This window comes from Onychomys torridus, chromosome 4 (assembly GCF_903995425.1).
Source record: "Onychomys torridus chromosome 4, mOncTor1.1, whole genome shotgun sequence".
Lineage (NCBI taxonomy): Eukaryota > Metazoa > Chordata > Mammalia > Rodentia > Cricetidae > Onychomys > Onychomys torridus.
In genome coordinates this window covers 135,391,050-135,414,995 of record NC_050446.1, presented here as the reverse complement: position 1 = coordinate 135,414,995, position 23,946 = coordinate 135,391,050, and the positions used below count along the sequence as shown (strand labels likewise).

Genomic DNA, 23,946 nt, shown 5'->3' with positions numbered 1-23,946 from the left:
CTGGATGTCTCTGCCTATTGAGTCCTTGGGTGAAGGACATCATTGGCTTTCAGACACACATGTTCATGGCAAGATCCACAAGTCCCAGATGCCAGGTTCACCTGTTCCAGGTACCATTAGGCATGAACCCAGGCCTTGTGCATGCTAAGCAAGTGCTCTAACCCTGACCTCTGTCTTCCTCCTCTTCCTCCTCCTCCTCCTCCTCTTCCTTTCCTTTCTTCCTTTTCTGCTTCCTCGTCCTCTTTCTCTTCTAATTTCAAGAGAGGAACTCACTCTATAGCTCAGTCAGGTTTTAGACTTGTGACCTTCATGCCTCTGTTCCTGAAACATCTGGAACCATAACCCTGTGGCCACCAGACCTGCTAGACTGTCTGCATTCAGAGCACATCTACTGAGGTGATCACACTGGAGCAGCTGGACTTCTCCTGGAGGACAGCCTCTGGCAGGGAATTCCACTTGTCCTCAGTGCTCCAAGCGTGTGGTGAGGTAGAGCCCACCAGGCAGTCTCACAGAGAGGTGTCTCTTCCATAGCAGTTACTGCTGCCGACGCCTCTAATTGTAGACTGGAAACTCCAAGAGCTTCTCACGCACCCGTTTTAAAAACCCGGCTTTATCTTCATTTGCTTAGGAAGTGCTCACACGGCATTAATTTCCCCAGTGTTGTTTAAATAAATTGCACATATTTGCTACTGTCTTAAAGCTGTGAGACAAATGTAATAACAAAATCTGGTGAAAGTCAATGCCAGACCTGTGCAGGCTTCTGCCTGGAAGGAGCACCCACCACTCTGGAAGAAAACCGTCGAAGGCAATTAGCGGCCAGCCTGGTGGGAAAGGCACGTTCTCCCAGACATATGAGCATCCGGGCCCTTGCGGAATGTGGATGTAGAAATATGCTTGTTCTGGATGACGTTTCCACTTCCCCAGCACATGTTCCTTAACCGTGGACACCTGCTGATTCTCTTCTTTCTGTTTGTGTGATGGTGACTGGTGATGGGTAAGGAGAGGTCTGCGCTTCATCGCTGTTACTAAGCATTGCAGGGAACATCACACCTGTGTGACACTCTGCATGTGTATGTGCACCATACATGTGGACACATGCCTGGACTCCTCTGCAGGCTGCTCCTTGCCTGGTTTCTGCATCTCAGCATCCTGAGTGTCTGTCACTGGACGTGCTCTCTCTAATGTTTTCCTCCACACTCTCTTGCTCCTTCTCAGCCGGCCTCAACTTTCTTAAAGTAGCAGCTGCCGACCTGAAGCCTTGCATGCACCCGGTGTGGCTGCAGTCTCCCATCAGATATACACCTTCAAGAAGAAAGCCTCACCATGTCCCTTGTGGGTACTTGGTCCCACCGAGGACCTTAGGGTAGCTGGAAGGTGAGGGGTGATGACAGGAGAAATCTGGCCTGCAGCATCCGAGAAGCCTGGGCCTGCTTTCCCCTAGAACAGTTCTCAACCTATGGGTGGTGACCCCTACAGGTGGTCACATATCAGATACCCTACATGCCAGATATTTACATTATGATTCATAACAGTGGCAAAGTTATGGCTATGAAATAGGAATGAAATAATTTTGTGGTTGGGAGTCACCACAGCATTAGAAAGGTTGAGAACCACTGCCCTAAAGTCTTGTAGCTAACCCTGCCCCACCTCTCCCTGTCTTAGGGGAGTCTGTGAACAGTTTACTGCAATTGAGATCTTCCCCTCTCTCCTTGGTCCCAGGTTCTAAGACCCACTTGCCCTGTACCCTTGCTTCCTGGCTTTGGGCTGATGAGGATGGATTATATAGGAACCAGGCAGCCTAGGACCACATGTCTCCAAGGCACTAGCTATTCAGTCAGTCTCCTCCCTCCCTCCCTCCCTCTTCTCTCTTTCCTTGAGCTAGGATCTCATGCAGCTCAGGCTGGCCTTGAACTTGTGATCCTCCAGCCTTCTGCCTCTTAAGTGCTGGGATCACAGGTGCTACACCACCACACTTGTCTGTCTGTCTTTCTTTCTGGAGATTAACCTCAGGTCTTCACACGCACAAGGAAAATGCTTTGACAACTAAGTTAGATCTTCTGCCTGGACGTAGCCTTTAAAGACAAATGGTATCCTGAGCTCTCATGAGCTGGGCAATGGCAGGATCCACTGGTAGAATGTGCATCCCTGTTCTGCATAGTGTGTGTGTGTGTGTGTGTGTGTGTGTGTGTGTGTGTGTGTGTGTGTGTGTGTAAATTCATGACTTCATGACTTGTGTGTGTTTTATCCTGGGAGGGGCTGGGATAGGGGTCTGGTAGTTCTTCCATATCAACTGGTCTTGGATCCCTCTCGGTAGGCTTCATGGATCCATCTCAAATATGGGCACCTTCCCTTCCCTCTCTCTCTGGGGTCCTTGGCAAAATGCTCCAGCTTGAGTTGTTATTTCAGGGAAGGGGTGAGACGTGAATTAAAAAGGGTAAGAGGGAGGCATGCAAACAATGGAGGCCCAAGGATTTTCCTGGGAAGGTGGAGCCTCCAATTCTCTGGCAGTGTATTTGAGATGAAAGCCTGGCTGCAGTAACAGTCGCCCCATGTCCCTGTCCCTGAGCCCCGGCTTGGTCCCACCCAGGCCTTACTCTGAAAGAAGAGTTGTTCTCTGAGCAGGACCATGAGGATAATTGACCGAGGCTTCTCAGAGAGGACCCCAGGGCTGCTCTGTATTAGCCAGAAGCTGGGTCACTTCCCAGAAGGCTCCACTCACAAGTGGCAGATGAATAATTCAACATTGATCTGGGGCAGGTTTTAAATAATCACTTTTTTTTTTTTGAGACAGGGTCTGAAGCCTTGGCTGGCCTGGAGCTTGCTACATAAACCCATCTGGTCTCAAACTCACAGAGATCTGCTTGTTTCTGTCTCCCAAATACTGTGATTAAAGGTCTGTGCTGCCACACCCTGCTCATCATATTTTATTTTAAAGCTAATCCAGTGTAACAGTTAGAATATAATGCAGAAAATGATGTTTTCTCATGGTTCCTTGCTGTCCAGCCTGCCCATTTTCTGTGAGGAATCAAATAGGAGCCTCGGTTTTAAAGTCAGTGAAATATACAACACTCAGGGGAGGCCACACAGGGAGGTGTGAGTGACACAGTGTACCTGGGTTTGGAAACTCCTGAACACCTGTTCCACGTGTATATGGGTCTGTTCTCATCATCTTGGTTTGCAGTGGGAGAGATCTGGTTTGCAATAGAGAGATCTGGTTTGCAGTGGGAGAGATCTGGTTTGCAATAGAAGAGCTCTGGTTTGCAGTGGGCAGGAATTGGTTTACAAGTAGATGTTGATCACTATTTTCTAAATTTCCTTGTAATGGCGGTGCAGAGAGCTGGCAGATCCCATTCCAGGCCTCAGGACTTGGCATAGCAGGTTCCCTGCAGCTGATGTGCATCTCCCACAGAGAGATGTTCCCAGTGCAGACTCTTAACTGAGTGTGTATAGCACAGCACTATGGACAGCTGTACAAATGGCTGTGTGGGCACAGCAACACTGAGAAGACCCAGAAAATAGATGTTCCCAGATGGAACAAACTTATCCACCTCCCACAGCCATGGGAGGAATGGGCAGTTGACAATGGGTTTAATGCAGGTTCCTGGATGCTTGTGTGAAATCCCCTGAAGGACAGAATTTCTCACTGTTGCCCAGAGAAGGTGTCACATTTTAGAGCAAGGGAAATACAAGATTGCTTCAGGGTTCCCAGATGCCAGCTCTGCAATGCTGGGCTGTTGGATGACCTGACCTTGCAGATGGGTGACCCATCACTACCATGATACTCTCCCAGCTCCCCAGTAACTTGGTCTGGGTGAACATGTTGGATGTCTCTTTAACATCTTAAATTCCTTCCAATTTTGAGAAAAGGGCATATGCCTGAGTTCAATAAAAGCAGCTTATAGAAGCTGTCACATCAGCTTCCAAAGGACCCTGGGACACAGCCTCTTAAATCAAGGTGTCACACTACCAGCCTCACCTTGTGAGATGCAATCATCAGCTTTTGTTACCCATGCGACTGTTGGGGAAAGTTGCTGGTTGGCAGCACAGCTCTGTGAAACCCCTAATGCTGACACATGGTTTCCATAAGGTGCCCTGGTTTTAATTTGCATAAACAGATAGTAAGAGTTAACTGGGCATAGAATAAAGGGAGTGTGTCGGGGCAAAGATGGAGCGGGGGTATTGTTGTGGCCCCATTCTCTTCTTCTAGGTCTTCTGGCCAGGAAATTCCATCAGGAAAGAAATAGCAAATACTGGTGATGGTGACACACTGGGGGATCTGCCTTCTTGCCTACCTACACTCATGTAAGCCCTACCACCCCCAGCCAAAGTTCCCCTCCAGCAATGGTAAAGGCAGAGGAGGAAGTGTGTGATGCAGGCCACTTGCTAGGCTGAGGCAGGAGACCTGGAAGTTCAGTGGCCTCCTGAGCTATTAGTGAATTCCTGTGACAAAGGAAAAGGTGTAAAAAAAGGACTTGAATGTAGCTCCATAGTAGAGTGCTTTCCTAACACACACAAGGCCCTGGATTTTATCCATATTACAAAAGTAATAAAATAAGAGAGAGCAGGGCTGGAGAGATGGCTCAGAGGTTAAGAGCACTGACTGCTCTTCCAGAGGTCCTGAGTTCAATTCCCAGCACCCACATGGTGGCTCACAACCATCTGTAATGAGATCTGGTGCCCTCTTCTGTATACATAATAAATAAATAAATCTTAAAAAAAAATAAGAGAAAGCAGAGGTGGAGAGCATCTGCAGACAGAGCTGTGATGTGCATGATTGGTGGCAGAGACCTGAGATCACAGAGAATTTCTTCTGTGAAATGACCTTGAGCACTCACAGCCATAGCCATGGAAAGGGTGTCTAAAGGGGCAACACGATGGTTCAGCTGGTAAAGCACTTGCTACATAATCCTAGAGAGCTGAGATGGATCCCCAGGGCCCACATAAAGATGTAAGAAGAGAATTTATTCCATAAAGTTGTCCTGTCACCTCCATGAGCACACAGTGGCATGCATACACCAACACACACCTGCACACACAAAATAGGAATACTAGGCAAAGTTATAATAATTAAAAAAAAAAAAAACCACACCAGTCATCTAACCTGACAGTTGTGTTTGGCTTCTGTAGCTGCAGAGTGGCAGGGGAGTACCCAGGAACTCCATGGCCTCATCTTATAGCCTCTGCTAAATGGTGGCTGAGGACTGGGCACAGGCCACTCCTAACTCCAGGTGTGTGTGGTGGGGGATGAAGAGTGGGGCTAGAGTTATGTGGACTTCCTATGGCCAGAAGAGCATGGGCTTTTCCACCGCTAGACACAGACACAGTCCTCCAGTATAGGACCGTCTGCTCAGTAGAGCAAAGTGGCAAAGATTTTACATGTATCAGGCTGTATGTGGGAGGGGAAGGATTCTAGCTGCGGCCCCAGGCAGAGGGTGTTCCCAGCAGGGAAGGTTCTGGGGTCTTCAAAGCCCTTTCTCCCTCCTTCCCCGGCCTCTTCCAACATCCAGTGGTCATCAGCTGCTCAGCTAGCATCTCCATCCTCTTACCAGCAGCCAACTGGGCTCCCAACACCTATGGCTCTTTATGCAGCTGGGCAACCACAGTGTTGCTGGGATTATAACCCAATAGCTTGGTTCCCTCCAAATCACAGGTAAATATGGAGCCACTTTGGGCCACACAAATATTTTATGTCTTAAAGTCTAGCATTCCGAGGTTGTTAATTGGGTATGGATCTATGGTAAAAATGAAGCATTATTTCTGCAAAATGAGTGAAGTAGACCCACACTAGAATAGACGAAGATGAGATGTTATGGTCCCCAAGTAAATCTATCTATCGGTGACTGTCTTCCATTCCTCTGTGTCTCTGATTTTTGTGGCTTCCCCAGAACTCTAGATTCAACTTGTTTCAATTCCATAAGGACAGTGACATGGGTTTCCCACCATTACCAAGCTTGGCATTGCTTTTAACTGAGCGTAATTAGATGATTGGGCCTCTCCTCTCCTCTTTCCTTCCCCTCCCCCTTTACCCCCTTCCCTTCCCCTTCCAGAGGAGCATTGAGCCCTGTACAGTTCACTCCTTTGCTATTCCTTTTCAGTGTGACTCTGGAAAGGGTCCATTTTGCTTGTCTGCAAGCATACACATTTAAAATATTTAGCTAGGCTTCCATCTGCAGCCTTCTAGCTGGTTTCCATAGTAGCCAAGGAACAGCTAAGGCAGAATAAAGTGGCATTTAACAAACACAAAATAAAACAACAGAAAGATAGCCACACTCACAAACAAAGCACGGAGCTATTATACACACACTGAATTCATTCTGAAAAGGCCCCAGGTGTGCGATGAATGCTGTCCTTGCCCCAGAAGTTGGATGTTACTTAGTTCTGATCATTTGCAAAACTGAGAGATTCTGAAATTCCACTGAGATGATGTGATAGGAAGGCTTTCTGAACAAGGCGGGGTGATTATTTTGTTATCTCCTCTATCTGCAAGGACACTTTGGGCTCAGACCTTTTGTGTAAGCTACCTACTGTGTGCAGGGTATTGATTGAGGCAGCTTTTAATTTACTCAGGATCATAATGTAGAGTGGTGGAATCTGGTGTTGTCTGAGGACTGGAAGCCTGGGGTTGGAGCTCATATGTCCCACCACCCTGGGCACTGCAGACAGTGTGGGCCGTGAGTCCTACCACCCTGGGGATTTCAGATAGCGTAGGCTGAAATCCCATCACCCAGGCACTGTGAAGACTGCTGGCAGTGTCCCTGACCTACACCTAAGTAACACCAGTCACACTTCCATCTCAACATCCAGAATGGTTCCAGACATCATCAAATGCCCTGGGTGAGAACAATGTACTCCAGAGAGTTAAGAAAATGATGCATGGTTAGAAACACCATAAACAAAACTGTCCTTTAGTTCTCAGAACAAAGAAAAAAACCTCTACAAACCCACATTCACTGTAAGAAAATAATTAGATTCAGTTAGGAAACTAAGGGAAAACACATCACTCCTTCCCGGAATTGTCCATGGGACTAAATGCCGTCTGTCCTGCTTTCTCCCTCCATGGCTCCTTCAGGTCTCGGGTGGAATGTGGAGAAGGAGCCATGGCTGCTTTCCTCAGAGGCACCTGGAGATAGCGCCCAGTCAGTGCTGGGGCTGGATGGTTGTCACAGTGTGGTGGCTGGGAGGAGCTGAGGACACACATTCAAGTCCATCTCCTGCACCCCTCACAGTACAGTGACCCTATATCATGGGCCACATGGGGCTAGGACACTGATGGATCTTACTACTGCCAAGTGGGGCCTGGTGCTCTTGGGCTGAGGTTCTACCCATGACCGTCTCCCATAAGGCTTTTTAGCAACACTGGTTGGCATTCACAGACATGTGAACCAGTGACCACATGCATCTCTCAGTCACCAGGCATTGAGCCCAGACCTGTGGAGTAGTGGAGTCATGATATGGTCTGAGCTCACAGGACCATGGAGATCTCTACTCTTCAGGGAGACACCAAGGACATTGACAGAGTTCTCACAGCTTGCCAGAACTCACCGAGGGCAGAGTCCACAAGGGCCAGAGCCTTTTCTTAGGACACTGTTCAGCCAGAAGGACTACAAGGACTCTGTGTTGATGGCCTCTGGGAATGGCTGGAACTAATTTTTTTTTTTTTAAAAAATTTATTTATTTATTATGTATACAGTATTCTGCCTGTATGTATTCCTGCACACCAGAAGAGGGCACCAGATCTCATTACAGATGATTGTGAGCCACCATATGGCTGCTGGGACTTGAACTCAGGACCTCTGGAAGAGCAGTCAGTACTCTTAACCTCTGAGCCATCTCTCCAGCCCGTGGAACTAATTCTTAACAAGAACTCCTCTTCCCATTTTCTCACAGGCAACATGGGAGCCTCAGTGGCAGAAACAAGATTGAAACTATCAACCATGACAATGGGAGGTGAGGGGACAGGAAGTGGGTGATGGACCTTATGGATGTGGCAGTGAGCTACAAAATGGGAGGGTAATGGACTAGGAAGAAAGAGAATGCTGGTCCTGAGGGATAGGATGATGGACCTGAGGGATGGGATGGTGGTCCTGAGGGATGGGATGATGGTCCTGAGGGATGGGATGATGGGCCGGAGGGATGGCATGATGGACCTGAGGGATGGGATGATGGGCCTGAGGGATGGAATGATGGACCTGAGGGATGGGATGATGGACCTGAGGGATGGAATGATGGACCTGAGGGATGGGATGATGGGCCTGAGGGATGGGATGGTGGACCTGAGGGATGGGATGATGGTCCTGAGGGATGGGATGATGGTCCTGAGGGATGGGATGATGGGCCGGAGGGATGGCATGATGGACCTGAGGGATGGGATGATGGACCTGAGGGATGGGATGGTGGACCTGAGGGATGGGATGATGGGCCTGAGGGATGGCATGATGGACCTGAGGGATGGCATGATGGACCCGAGGGATGGGATGGTGGACCTGAGGGATGGAATGGTGGTCCTGAGGGATGGGATGATGGACCTGAGGAATGGGATGATGGACCTGAGGGATGGCATGATGGGCCTGAGGGATGGCATGATGGGCCTGAGGGATGGGATGGTGGACCTGAGGGATGGGATGATGGGCCTGAGGGTTAGGGTGATGAGACTGGCAAGGACTCAGGGGTGGGATCCTAAACCAACAAAGGTTTATTCTTTCCCAGTGGGAGGCCAGAGCCCAAGATTAAAGTGCTGGCTGAGGCTGAGAGGTTGACTCCCTGCCTGCCTGGCATGCTCATGGTCCTTAGCAATCCTGGGGGTGTAGAGACACACACTATCCTTGTTTTCACTTCCTGACAAAGTTCTCCATGTGTGTCTGTGTCTAAAACTCCCCTTTTACAGGGATCTAACCCATTGTAAAATCCATCTTTAAACGGGATCACTTTCTACAGCACTAGAGGCGGAGACACAACTGATCCCTTGTAGCTGGAGCCCGCGGTAGCTCCCAGCTGCCTGTGAGTGGATCCTTCAAAAGTGCTGAGGTGCTGGAAGGCCCAATATTAGTTTCATAAACAACAGTGTCTTTTTGGCAAACTGTACCCACGGGCCCCATCCCCACATTGAAGCGCTGTACCGGCTGGGCAGATGACTATGATGAGGGAAGCTTCATCTTCAGTATTTACCGTGACGCTCAGATTCCTCAGGGCACCTCATCGCTCCTCTGGGAAATATGTGACCTCATTTGCATTTCCTAATTGAATTGCTATCGGCTTTCCTGCAACACTGCACGAAAGGACGTTCTTCCAGATCTGAGCAGCACTCGTACCGCACACGGAAAGGCGGCCTTTAATAGCTGCTGGGGGTTGGGGGAGGAGAGAAGTTGCCAAATTTTTATGGTTCATCTCACTGTGAAGCTGTCGGTTTTACCCAGAGCCACGGAGAGTCGCTAAAATAATGAATGGGGAGGCGCTGGACGCGGAAGAGAAATGGAATGAACAGAACCGAGAAATTAGGGGATCCCCGGCGACAGCCCTTGAGGGATTTACTCCAAGGCCCCTTTCCACGAGCGCTTCCCAGAGCGTGAACATTCCGTGCACGCTGCTTTACAGGCGGCCATTCTCCTCTCCAGAACCTTCTATGACAGGATGCTTGCTTAGGGTGCATCTCCATGTGAGTTCACTTCCTTCAAGCCCTGCTGGGAAGCCCTCAGCATGTGTATTTTTAAGTGTGTATATGTGCTTGTGTGCTGCATATGCATGCATGCCAGTGTGCAAGTGTAATGTGAGCATGCATGTAGTGTGTCCACGTGTTGTGTACTTGTGCATGTGTGTGTAGTGTAGATGTAGTCTATGTGTGCAAATGTGTAGTGTATATGTAGTATATGTGTATAGTATATGTGTGTGTGTGTGATGTGTATGTTCTAGGCATGCATTTGTGTTCTGTTGCATGTGCAATATGTGTGTGTAGTGTATGTTTGTACAGTGTATGTGTGTGTAGTTTATATGTGTAGTGTATGTGCCCGTTTATTTCTGTAGATATAGTGTGAGTGGGTACATCTGCATGTGTGTGTATAGTATATGTGTGTACAGGTATGGAGTGTGTATAATGTATATGTGTTGTGTATGTGCATATGTATGTACATGTATTATGTGTAAGCCAGAGGTCAACATCAGTGTCTTCCTTGATTATTCCCACCTAATTAAGTGGGGACAGCACAGTTTTCCCTCCAGGTCATAGGTGAAGTCTTTAAACATTGCAGGTCAGAAGGTGAAATTGAATATGTTGTATAGGAACTTGTGTAACCATGTGAAATACAGGGACCTCGGGTGTGACTCAATGGGAGAAAGACCCTCATTTTGATTCCTAGAATCACATATATAATATATGCATGTATTTTATATATATATATACACACATGTATGTTTGTATGTATATATGTATGTGGGAGTCCCTGGCAACAGTTCTTGAGGAATTCACTTTAATGCCCCTTTCCATGAGAGTTGCCTTGGGACTTCAGTGCTCCATGGACTGTGTTTCACAGGTGGTCATAGATTGAGACTTATTCCATGCTGGAGCCTCTCGACTCTCAGGAGTCCAGGCTGGGACCTGAGCAGGTAAAGGCACTTGCTGCCAAGCCCGGCACCCTGAATTCTTCAAGGTAGGAGGAGAGAATGGACTTCCACAAACTCTCCTCTGACCTCTCCATGTATGCTGCAACATGTGTGCCCCCCGCATATATACACACTTGTAAATAGTGTAAGCAAAATGTAAGCATTTTCTTCTGGGCTTATTATTCTGCCTGCTCTTGTCTCTGAATCTTCTCTCCCAAAGCTCCTTTAACTGCTGAGTCCTGTGGTTCTTCCATGAGGTCAATTCTGCCCGCCTCCCCAGGAATCTTTGGCAGTGACTGGAGATAGTTGGGGTCCAACCGCCATTCACCAGAGACACAAGGTAGAATTAATGTCCTCTTGACATAAAGTCTCCCAGGAATTAAAAGAAAAAGACCTTTAAGTTACCTCAATCAATGCTGTGAGCTACTGAGTGGCTTTGCGATTCACTTGCTGGAATTCATTGTTGGTGCACACAGCATCATTCTCCACATCCATCGTCTCACCCATTGGCCCAGTGACTTATCCGTTACCCCTTCAGGTTTTACACTACAGTGCTAGTCTTATTTATCTTGCTTTCTTTTTCTTGTCTTATAGCACTGGCTTGGACCTTCAGTGCACGAGGTGGGAGCCCTCTTTCCCTGTTTCAATAGCTGATTGGATGGCTGCGGTTGAGCTGGTAAATCTCATTGTGAACCACTGCAAGGCCACGTCTCTCCTAATAACCCGAAAATTCCTAATATCTGGGACAGAAGTTAACTTTTAGTAATAGATATGTAGAGGATAATGCAATCTCTTAATCTTTCTATGAACTGCATAGACTAAGCTAATCTTATATTCTTAGGATAAATACAATTCAGTTGTGATTTATCAATCTATGTAAACACAGCTAGATTAAAGTTTAATGTTTTGTTTATATAGATTTACAGGTAGCACTGATTCATGATTATCTTTTCTATTGTGCATTCTGAAAGTTTTGGATTTTGGTTTGGGACATAGTTTTGCTGGTTTTGGAGAAGGCTTTTGTCAGGCAAGACAATTTTCTGCCTGCAAAAACTTATGTTGAGTTCCAGACATGAGTCCTGTTTGCTTGAGCAACAATTTTGCTGGTTTGGGACACGCTGGCCATGGGTTTATAGGACTAACCTTCTCATTTAACTCTCTGGATAAGTTAATGTGGAATCAATCTTAATTTCTCCTCTTAGCTAAGGGAGAACCTACTAGCAGAGTTGAAATGTTCCCTTGATACAGATTTTAATTTTGTTTATAATAATAAATTTGGCTGTTTCTTTGTCTTTTGGCTAAGATCAAGTGTAATAACAGATCAGAGGGGTTTTTTTAAAATCACATTAGTTTTGGTAAACTTTGTTTATTGACTCTCAATGCTTTTGGCAAAATCGTACACACTCCCCTCACATAATTTCCTAGTGTCCATGTGATTGGTCAGCACTGTTTTTTTTTATCTTAGAATTGGATGTTTGCTGCTTCTGTCTTTTTTTCTTACCCAGAACAATCAACTTCATCATTGTTGAGCCTGTTTTTGTCACTAATTCTACAACTTTCTGATTTCCTGTGTCCTCTCTCTGTCTCTCTCTTTGCTATTTTTCCTTTTACTTGGGCCTCATTTTCTTCTCTCTTGGCAGTTTCTAGGGATGAGCACTTGGAAGGCGGTTTCCTTTCTTTATCCCACTGTCCATGAAGCCCAGACATTTCACCTGGGTGTACCCCACTAGTATTTTTATTCAGTCAACATACTCCCTAATTTACATTTCAGTTCTGTTCTACACAGGGATAAGAAAGAGGCTTTCACTCGACTTACAGATGTATGGGATTTTTCAGCTATCTTTGCAATTGATTTTTAGCTTAACTGCTCTGACATTAAAAACAAACAAACCAACCAAACAACCTTACAATCCATGTCTATTTGGACTTTAAATCTTGCAACTATAGTGAGACTTTTTGGGTTAAAGGTTGTAACTGCTCTGTCTGTAGTTAGAAGTGGGGGGCCCTTAGCATACAAGGCTGAGCTTCCTGATCGTGTGGTCTCCTCCCGTTTCCTCACGGGAGCTGGCATGTCTGTCTGTACTCACAGATGGATGCTTGTTAACGTTTACAATGAATTGCACATTGCTTGTTATCTCTCCCTTTATTCCCATCAACTTGAACTGCTTGGAGTCACATCCGTGCACCGCCACTCTGGGCCTCGTGTGTCCTCTGGTCTCTGTGACATATCCCCCACATGAGGCTTTACTCCAGTCTGTTTGTCTGATGTCAACAGAGCTCCTCCAGCTTTCTTCTGCTTGTTATTTATACAGTTTCCCTCTAGGATTTTACTCTCAACCTGTCTCCATTCTTACACTTCCGAGATGTGTATTTAGCAAGCTGCACCTAGCAGGGTTTTTACTTATTCAGTCTGTCAACATGTTTTCTTTTATTTGTATGTTAACATGTCTTCATTTTTATAATTACCAAGATATTTGTAAGCATAGCATCTTCCTCCAAGAGAAATATATTAGCCCATCTGTTCTGTTTTCCTTCCTGCTCTCTTGAATTTATTATCTTTGAACACACACACACACACACCACACACACACATACAATCTTAAGACTTTCAGTGATTTTTCAAAGACTTTAGAGTAAGAATTTTTAAAGGAAGGTTTTACTTGTCAAACTTTTAAATATTTGCTTTTTATTATGGGTGTTTAAGTGTTTTGCTTGCAAATACCTATGAGCACTGTATGTGTGCAGTGCCTGCAGGGGCCGGAAGAGGGGGAGGGATCCCCAGGAATTAGAATTGCTGGAAGGCATGAGTGACCAAATGGGAGCTGGGAACCAAACCTTGGTCCCCTGCAAGAGCATCAAGTGCTTTTAACCATGGAGCCATCTCTCCAGTCCCTAGAATAAGTATTTTTTATCTTATCAAAATATAATAAAGTTGAACATCTGTCATCAAAAAATTCAAAAGCTGAAATGTTTTGAGCACCATCATGACATCCAAAGTGGAAAATTCCACACCTGACCTCATAGGATAAGTCATAGTAAACACACACACACACATACACACATGTACACACACACATACACACATGTACACACAGCTCCAGGCTAAGTGTACAAAATGTAGATGAAATAGATAACGTCTGTGTTTAGCCTTGCGTTGTGTCCCCAAGATGCCTCACTATAGTCTTAAGCAAATATTCTAAAATATGAAGAAGTCTGAAACCATTTGGCCCCAAGCATTCTGGGTAAGGAATGATCAACTTTATTAAAATTGGATGCCAGAATTTTCCAGAGCAGTGGTTCTCGACCTTCCTAATGCTTCCACCCTTTAATACAGTTCCTCATGTCTGACCCCAACCATAAAATTATTTTTGTTACTAATTTGCAACTGGAATTTTGCTTTTCTTGTGAATCATAATGCAAATATCTGAGTTTTCCGGTGGTCTTCTTTGGTTGACAACCTCTGTTCCAGAACAATGTGTCTCAGGTCTTTTTGGTGCCAGCAGTCACTTCTCAGAGTTCATGTCTCCTTCCCAGAGTTCACACACTCCCTGCTTCCCACATGTGCTGTTAACACACCATTTTGTCTTCCTGTCTTGAACCTTCATCAGTCCTTCCCCTCCCCTCTGCCTCACCCCTCCTCACCTCCCCCATCCTTCACTCTCCTCCTCCTCACCTCCCCATCCTCACCTCACCCATCCTCACTCCCCCCCTCCTCACCTCACCCTCCTCACCTCCCCATCCACTACCTCACCCCTCTTCACCTCACCCCTCCTCACCTCACCCCTCCTCACCTCACCCCTCCTCACCTCACCCCTCCTTCACCTCACCCCTCCTCACCTCACCCCTCCTCACCTCCCCATCCACTACCTCACCCCTCTTCACCTCACCCCTCCTTCACCTCACCCCTCCTCACCTCACCCATCCTTCACCTCACCCCTCCTCACCTCACCCCTCCTCACCTCAACCCTACCCACCTCAACCCTCCTCACCTCAACCCTACCCACCTCAACCTCCTCACCTCACCCATCCTTCACCTCACCCCTCCTCACCTCACCCCTCCTCACCTCACCCCTCCTCACCTCACCCATCCTTCACCTTACCCCTCCTCACCTCACCCCTCCTTCACCTCACCCTCCTCACCTCACCCCTCACCTCACATCCCTTCACTTCCCTTCCTCACCTCACCCCTCCTTCACCTCACCCCTCCTCACCTCCCCATCCTCTACCTCACCCCTCCTCACCTCACCCATCCTTCACCTCACCCTTCCTCACCTCACCCCTCCTCACCTCACCCATCCTTCACCTCACCCCTCCTCACCTCACCCCTCCTCACCTCACCCATCCTTCACCTCACCCCTCCTCACCTCACCCCTCCTCACCTCACCCCTCCTCACCTCACCCCTCCTTCACCTCACCCCTCCTTCACCTTACCCTTCCTCACCTCACCCATCCTTCACCTTATCCCTCCTCACCTCACCCCTCCTCACCTCACCCATCCTTCACCTCACCCCTCCTCACCTCACCCCTCCTTCACCTCACCCATCCTTCACCTTACCCTTCCTCACCTCACCCCATCCTTCACCTTATCCCTCCTCACCTCACCCATTGTCCACCTCAACCATCCATCCTTCACTTCACCCCATTCTTAACCTTAACCAGTCCAGAGAACTAACTCATAACTCATAATTTGTTAGAGCTTTGGTGTGTTTGATGATGTTGTTACTCAGTTTTATGTGGTGAAGGGTGTTTCACCAACAGCAGATTCCTCCCTTCTTTTACACTGTACAGACAAACTTCCTTACGCTACAGCCCCACGTCCCTGGATCCCAAGCCTCAGCTCTTCCTCCTCCCACCTGCCACTCTGTGTTCTTTTCTTTAGCGCTAAGGTAATTTGTTTTAAGGTGTGAACTGAGTTTCTCTCTATTTTGGGCTGCCTAGACTTTTAGGGCTCCTGCATATATGTCTGCAGGTCTGTGTCCCGGTGCGACATTTCCCCACCACCATCCTCACAGACCTCCCTGCTGCTCATGTAACTCCTGCTCCCATCATCCAAACGCTCTGCCAGAACTTCCTCCTGCACAAACCTCCATACTTTAGTCTGAATAAATGCTTTGGGATTTCTCTCTTCATCTGTGTCTAATTTCCATTGATATCAATAGCTATCCACAAAAAATTTGGTTTTGCTTATCATATTTTTCAATTCCAAATTCTTCCAGTCTTGTCAAAAGCTCTTATTCAGTTTTTGTGAACACGTTCTGCACAGTCCCATTTTTGCAGCTCTCTCTGGTCTATGATTTGTTGCTTTCCTGGATTTTCACTAATTTTGACTTCTTCCATTTCATATGTTTGGTTATTTTCCCTTGAGTGCTAGATATTGTATATGGAAGGAGATTTGATTTAATGCTTGAACCAAAATCTTCCCCAGAGAAGCCCTGCCTTTGCTGTGGCAGGCAGATGGGAACACGAGGAACGGGTCACCTTGATCCACTGCTGGAGTGACAGTTTGCTGAAGAGCGAATCAGTATTTCCATTCCCGTAAGGGAGTACCGACGGATACCAGGACCCCACAGCTCTTCCCTGGGCTCCACACCTCCTTCTTCAAGCCCCTGGGCTCTGCCCTGGGATGAACAGCAGTGATGCTGGCGCTGAGCACAGGACCGTGAGGGCTGGGATGTAGCACCAACAGTAAAACAGGCTACTCCATGTGACCTGCTTAGCTCATAGAACCTCACAGTGCACTCTCCTCAGCTCCAGGACAGGATATTGATGGCATCACTGCTCTCCATTCCAGGAAAATCAACCCTGAAATTCCCCAACCTCCCAATAGCAAACTGGAGCATCTTAGCTTTTCCTCTGCCAGGCTCAGCTGAACCTAGAGAGCCATCAATTCCTCCCACCCAGAGGACCAGTCCATCCTCTCCCCCCACTCCCACCGAAAGAGGCTGGGTGACACCTCTCATCTTTACTACCTGTGATGTAGAGACAATGGTACCCTCTATCTTTGGGATGACAAGTTGAGATTGAGTTGAGTTCACACAACTGGAGTGGGGGCTGAGTGGAACTCTAGAGTCAGGACAGGGCCCTTGGCAGTGAGAGAGATGTGAAACCCAGTGGAAGACTGGGGTACTGGGGAGGCTGCTGCCATCTGGAGTGTGGGTCGGGGTGACTGGGCTCACAGGCCCTCTGAGCCTGGGACACGAGTTTTGTGTCCCTTGTGGTGCTTGTTGGTCCCTTTCCAGGCTGTCTTCTGAGGTGTAGAGTCTAGAAGCCGCTAACCACAGCAATGTGTCTGAGCTTGCTTCACCATGTGCCTAACAAAGGATCTATTTTCAGTCAGGAATTTTACCCCAAGCCTCTGATGGGCTGTAGGGAGCCTGGTTTTTGATCATCAGGTCCAGAGTTTCTGCATCACAATCCAGAGCCTGGAGCTGCTTGGCACAGGAAGTCACAGCTGTGATGATTAATATCGATTGCCAGTTTGATACGATCCAGAATCCCCGAGAGGACAAGCCTCTGTGCGTGTCTGTGAGGAAGTTTCCAGATTATGTTAGCTGAGATGAGAAGATCCCAACAGTGGCAGCAACACCCCATGGCTGGGGTCCTAGGCTGAATAAAAAGGAGAAAGGGAGCTGAGGACCACCGTTTGCCTCTTTCTGCTTCCCAAGTGTGATGCAATGTGCCCGGCAGCCTTGCCTTCCTGCTCCCACGGCTTCTCCTCCATGATGGACTGTACCTTCCTGCACTGTGAGCCACAGACAGGTCTTCACGCAGCTTGCTTCTTGTCAGGCATCTCACAGGGCAGCAAGAGGAGTAACTAGTGCAGAGGGGAATGGCCAAGTCCTGGCACAGGGAGCCGTGCATGATGAATGCATGGGGAAGAGGGAGCAGCCGCACCTGCCTGCTGTGGAGTTTCCAGCATCCATAGGCAGGTGTGTGTGTGTGTGTGTGTGTGTGTGTGTGTGTGTGTGTGTGTCTGTGTCTGTGTCTGTGTGTACACTAGTAATATGTTAAGATGCTTGGTTCCCACACCAGATAATGCTCTCATAACCTGCTTTCCCACACCATGGTTGGGGAAGAATATCCTCCTAAGTTTTTGCTCCTACTTGGATTCAAGAAAAAAAGATCAAAACTCAAAGTGGATTCCTTGGCACGCCTGCCCTGCAAGCTGTTTCACAAAGGGTTCCTTGGTCAGGTAGGATTTTGGAAATGTGCAGATTTTCTCCCTCTAAGAGGCTTTCAAAGGTGCATTCAGTTATGTAAGATTCTGGGTAAACCCGTATAAAAGAATGTGGTTACCTTTGTTCAACTAACTTCAGGTCTTGTGGGCATTTCCTGGGGGACCCCCTCACAGCTGCCTGAGACTGCTTTACACTGCGCTGTGATTATGGAAGCACACGGAGTTTGAGGGACCTGTCATGCTCTCCTCTCCAAGCATGCTGGCTTTCTCAGTGTTTCCCTACTGCAGGTTCCCAGGCTGCAAGCTCTCTGCTAGCCCCAGTTCTGATGGCTAGAGGCTGAACAGCTACCTAGACTTCCAGCACAAGCAGGAATGGAACAGAGAGGGTGTCACGGAGGCTGCGTGGAGACTGGGCAGATTGCTGGACAGTGCAGGAGAAGAGTGATCTCAGGACCAGGGCAGGGGCGGTGCCCTCACTCCCCTTTATTTCCCAGGGACACAGCTGGGGGCTGAGCCATGGGAGCACTCACCGTCTCTTCATTTTCCTGACCCCCCATGCACTCACCTTCACCCCTCCCTTCCCCTCCCTCTCTCTTCCCATTTACCTCTCTCTAGTCCTCTCTCCTTTCCTGCCTCCACCTCTTTCTCTGTCTTTTCATCCCTCCATCTTCTACCACCCTCCCCCTTCATTTACCCTTCTATCACCCCTCCCCCTCCCCACTTATCACCCCTCCCCCTCCCCCTATCACCCCTCCCCCTCTCACTTATCACCCCTCCCCCTCCCCCTTATCACCCCTCCCCCTCTCACTTATCACCCCTCCCCCTCTCACTTATCACCCCTCCCCCTCTCCCTTATCACCCCTCCCCCTCCCCCTTATCACCCCTCCCCCTCCCCCTTATCACCCCTCCCCCTCCCCCTTATCACCCCTCCCCCTCCCCCTTATCGCCCCTCCCCCTCCCCCTTATCACCCCTCTCTGCTGTCCCCTCTCCTCTGTCTCTCATCCTCCTCACCTTTCTCCCCATCCCTCACATCTCACTCTTCCTGTCTGTCCTCTCTCCTTTTGGCTCTCCCTCCATGTCTCTGTAGCTCTGAACTAAACTTACCCTGGTTTTCCCAGCCTTGTGGTTGATCTGCTTTGCCGGCCAGCTCTCCTGGCCTTGAAAGCTACTAGTAGGCACAACCCTCAGAGCCCAGGCTACACACAGAATTCGTGGTTTGCAGAGCAAGGTGGAAGTGTGGGTAACTCATTCAAAATGCAACAAAGAAGGCAGTTTAGTAGACTGAGCTCAGGGCCCGGTGTGCTGGTCAGATGTCCTACCCATGAGAGTGACTCTGTTACCTCAGAATGAATGGTGGAGGCTAGGGGTGATGCTGTGCCTTTGATGGGCACAGACAAGATCTGTCAACCTTCATCTTCTAGGAGTCAGGGAAAGGCTCTGCACCCAGACCTTCCTGCTTGTGCTGTCTCCTCTTACCTTGTGTCCAGAGTGTGGGGATGAAGTCTGGGCTACCAGCAGCCGTACCATAGCATCCCATTGCTCAGCAGTTTGGCGCTCCCGTGCAGTCACAGTAAAGGCCACCTGCTCTGAGGGGATCTTCAGCTCCCGGGTGGCGAAGACTGTCCCATCAGCCCCGACTTTGAAGTCCAAACTGTTGGTCTCATACTGCGTCCCTTTGGTGCCCAAGCAGCTGCTGAACTTGACTGTAAGAGGAGAGAAGACGGTCAGGGTGGCCAGCAGGTGAAAGGCTGCAATGGCAGGTACAGCATCTGGGCCCCAAGTAGCCCTGAGACAGTAAAGTCCTCACTGGGGTTGCCTTTGTCTTCCAGGAGAAGTAGCTGGAGGCCAAGACAAAGGATGGATGAGCCTCAACTCTCCAAACCCAGGTGGACACCCTCCACACAGGACAGTTTCTGCACCCATGCAGAGGTTGTCGTGGAGTGGGAACCTCTACCCACTGGAAGACTCCCACATTCCCACCTCTTGCCTCACACCAACGTCTGCCTGTCAGTATAGACGCCCAGTCCTTTGGATCTGTTTTTTGTGTCCAAGAAAGCTGAGTGCAGTGAAGGAACCAGAGAGAGCTGGCATGTCAAGACTCTCCCCTCCACATTAGAACGTTCTGGAAATGGGATTAGCATGGCTGGCCCTTTCATGGCTTGTGAGATCTGACACTTGTCAGACACCTGGGTCCTGCTGGGGCAGAGGCAGGATGACAGGCAGGCCTGGCTCAGCCACAAACTTTCTTGGTTAGTGACAGAGTTAACAAAGCCTATGACACTGCTGGGTATCCTGCATCATTTTGCTTCCAAAACATTAATTAGGCAACTAAATTTTCGCCCCCCCACCATGTACCAGCGCTTCAGCCACTTCCAACTCCACCACAGAAAGAGACATCGCCAAGACTGCATATTCATCTGGCCCACGGTAGTGCATTTTTTAGACACACGCTTTTGTGACTGTCACCCAACTCGGTGGTAAATTATGAAGCACCAACAGCTGGTGTCACATTCTGCTGATAAAAGCAATGGATAAAGTTACCCAGTATTTATAAAAATGTGGGTATCTAAGCAATTATGGTGGGAGGATTGGTTTTATAAGCAATTTCACTGTCACAGCTTACATGATTTAATTACTATTTATTCTAGAAACTAAAAAAAGCGACTTGCACTTACATTTGATAAAGTGTTTTTCCTGCATGTTCACCTTTTATTGTTGCCTGCCTTGAAATAATAAATAACATGTGGGTTCCCTTGTCTGGAATCATTCACTAGAGATGTCTCCCCAGTTGCTGGTTCCTCCTGCTTGTGGGTTTAATATGAATGTGTCTTTATTTTATTATTATTATTATTATTATTATTATTATTATTATTATTATTATTTGAGACAAGTTTTCTCGATGTAGCCCTGGCTGTCCTGGAACTCTCTTTGTAGACCTGGCTTGCCTTGAATTCAGAGATATGCTTGCCTCTGCCTCCCAAGTGCTGGTATTAAAGATGTGTACCACTATTCCTGGCTTGAAAGTGTTTTTAAATATAATAAGACCAGGCACTTATGCTCTGTCAGTGACAGAGTCATCAGTGTAGAGAACCTGGTTGTATCTTCTGAGGGTCAGGGTGTCTCTCTGCGGCTAAGCATCCTTAAAGCTGGAGCTAGGTGGTTTGTACTGTATCAGACAGAGGCTAAGCCACAAGGCATTCATTCTCTAACACTTTTCTCTGTCAAAGGGCCTGGATCCCCAAGTAACCTGATGTCATTATAACTTCACTTGTACTGACAGAGCAGAAATGTCTGGTCTCATTATATTTAGAAACACTTTCAAGCCTGGCATAGGGGCTCATGTTTTAATACCAGTGCTTGGAAGGCAGAGACAGGCAGACCTCTGAGTTTGAGGCCAGCCTGGTCTACAGAGTGAGTTCCAGGACTACTCTAAAATGGAGTACACTATGATTTGGGAGAGGTAAGGGTCACTCTTACTCCATGAGTATGCTACACAACTCATTACTTAAAATGGAAACCCCACAATGCAGGGCTAGCTGGTGAGACAGCTCACTTGATGAAGGATCCATGTCAGAAGAACATAACTGATTCCCACAAGTTGTCTCCCAACTGCCATGTGAACACTGCAGCATGTGCTGCCCCTCACATAACCAAACAAATTAATGAATAAATTTGTAAAATCATAAGGCAGAGCCCAGTGGACTGTTCTCCACTTTGGGGCAGCTTTGCTTTACTAACAAACTTCTGCTTAACCTATCTGTGTCTTTCAACTGAATTCTTTCTTTCCAGACAACAAGGACTGGAAGGTCCCCATTTCTAGATGGACAAAGGGTTGGGCTGTGGCTCCCCAGCACTATTTACTTTTCCATTGGTGGAGGAACTTTTTTTTCCAAATGAAAAGAAATTAGCAAACTGTTTGCTTCAGTCATATACAAATTAAAATCAGCAACATCCAGTGGACCCATCATTGCTGACCCCCAGTTGTTACCAAAAAAGATAAAAACCACAGTGGCTGGGTTGTGGTGAGATCAGATAAGCCCCTGCACTCTGAAAGCCAATTCCTAGTAAAACCAACTTGATAGCATTGGGGACTGATCTCTTAACTCCTCCATGGGTGGTGGCAGGGAGCTCTCTGGAGTCAGGGGTGGTGATGAAGAAGGCCCTTTGGGCTGCAGCAGGTTATCTGCAGAGGATTCCAGCAGGCACTGGAGTCCTGTGTGCTGTGTGCAATCCTGTGTGTGAAAAACAAACTGCATCGCCGAAGTCAGTTACAGCCAGAGTGACTGGGGCTAGAAGGCAGTGCAGAGCTGAATGCCACTGAAGCAGAGGACCTGTGGGCAGAGCCCACACTACATTGAATCCTTGCCGCTTGTTTTGGGGCCATCACAAACACCTTCCTTCTTTTTCCATATTAGGGCCTCAATTTTTTTGAGATAAGGTCTCACTATTTAGCCCAAGATGGCTTCAGACTCACAAAGATGTGCTTGCTCCAGCCTCCTGAGTGTTGGCATTGCAAGGGTGCACTGCTGAGCACTGCGCCTGGCGTCAGGACAGTCTGAATATCTGTCTGTCTAAGGCTCAAACAGTGAAGCCTGCTGATGCTCTTGGACTGCTCCTGGCATTGTGTGCATCTCTTAAGTTACACCAGGGGCTGAATCTCACCTGTCAAAGCTCCTTTCAAAGCCCCATTGTGTGGAAGAGTCCCTCCCACAGCCCAGCAGTCTAGCACTCCCTGAACATGAACACACAGCCATCATAATGGGTCCTCAGCCCAACACTATTTCTTTTGTCTTTCCAGAAGGGTTCAGATACCTTTGTCTAAAATGTTACCCTACACCCCTCCTATCCCCACGGACCCAGCAGCACAGATGCAGCCATACTTGCAGACACGTCTGCAGATGCATCCCGTGCTCCCTGCATCCCAGCCACCTTGCGCTTCAGAAGGAAGCTCGGCTTTCATCAGGAGGCTGGCTTTAAACCTTAGCCCTTATCATTTTTAATTGCTGGCTCTATGGATGGAGCTGAGGTGGCACACATTTGCAGAGGTGGCCTGACATTCATGGGGGCAGCAGACTGTGTCTCCCCAAGCAGAATTGTGCTGTGTCTGCGAACACATCATTTTATTATTTCCCTTGTTAGGTGAGTTGAGAAAGATCAAACGAGCCAGAGGTGAGCGTGTAGCTGGATCCTTGCCGAGGAACAGATGAGCTTCATGCCTGCTGTTAAGCTCACAGCACCAGCCATTCTGACTCCCCTTCCCCCCTCCTTCAGCCCTCCCTCCCACAATTGCTCAGGGCCTCCCTACCATCCAGCCAGTGTTCTAGGTGTGGACAAGCAGACTCAAGTAGATCTTGGTGTGCAGAGGATAACAAATGGACAAGCCAGTGTGTAAACAAAACTCCGGTGGCCAGGACAACAGGGGAGGTTAGAGGGGGCAGTATAGAGGCAGTGTATGTCCCTCCTCAGTGTCAGAGGAAATGTCCTGAGGTGGGACAGCAGTCAAAGGCCCTGAGACAGCCCTGGGCTGAGGATGGAATGAACCTGTGGAGGATCATAGAAGATGCTTAGTTGAGTGTGATGGGTGGAGATGACCTTGTGGATGTGTGATTGTGTGAACTGTTGCTATTGTTGATAAGGAACCCACTGGAAACAAAGCTCTTCCTTAATGAGACTTGAACAGTTAGCCCTGGCAGGGGTCATGCACTGGTGCCCTCTCCTGGCTCCGTTCTCTTCCACCTGCATCTTTGTCTTATACCTGCTGTGATGTGTGGCCAGAACACCCATCATTAGGTGAGGAACTGTGTGCAGCTGGGGAACAGTTACAGTTACGCCGGAGCCCTGCACCCTTTAGCAGGCTCTCTGTCCTGCAGCTTGCTCCAGCCTGCATCCCTGGCTCCCAGGTGAGAGTCCATGCAGAGAGGGGGCTACCTCTTTTTGTGCTGGCATGTTTGAGAGCAGTGGGGTGATGATGCCCTGGAGTACCAAGCCACTGGACACAGAACTTCCTCAGAGCAGAGCAACAGGGGCATTTGGGACATGTGGCTCGACACTCTGATGGGTTTTGTTACAAAAGGTCTGGTGGGGTAGAGCTGAGGTTATTGTTGGAGCAGAAGCTGTTTCTCTCATTCCCACCAACCTAGCCTGGGAATTCGAAGGGTGTCACTGGAGCTGTAGG

General features: G+C 48.2%; 1 protein-coding gene and 1 long non-coding RNA gene across 3 annotated transcripts in view; one reads left to right on the top strand and one right to left on the bottom strand.

Annotated features, from left to right (window-relative positions):
- Cdh4 (cadherin 4) overlaps window positions 1-23,946 on the bottom strand; it is a 470,314-nt gene that overhangs the window by 115,286 nt on the left and 331,082 nt on the right. For both annotated transcript variants that reach the window (XM_036184660.1, XM_036184661.1), the window contains exon 3: window positions 19,248-19,474. In XM_036184660.1, the coding sequence (XP_036040553.1) occupies window positions 19,248-19,474 (227 nt within the window). The remainder of the gene's footprint in view (window positions 1-19,247; window positions 19,475-23,946) is intronic.
- LOC118582113 lies at window positions 17,605-20,513 on the top strand. The gene is made up of 3 exons (XR_004944730.1): window positions 17,605-17,785; window positions 19,193-19,511; window positions 19,601-20,513. It is a non-coding gene; the product is annotated as an uncharacterized LOC118582113 (long non-coding RNA).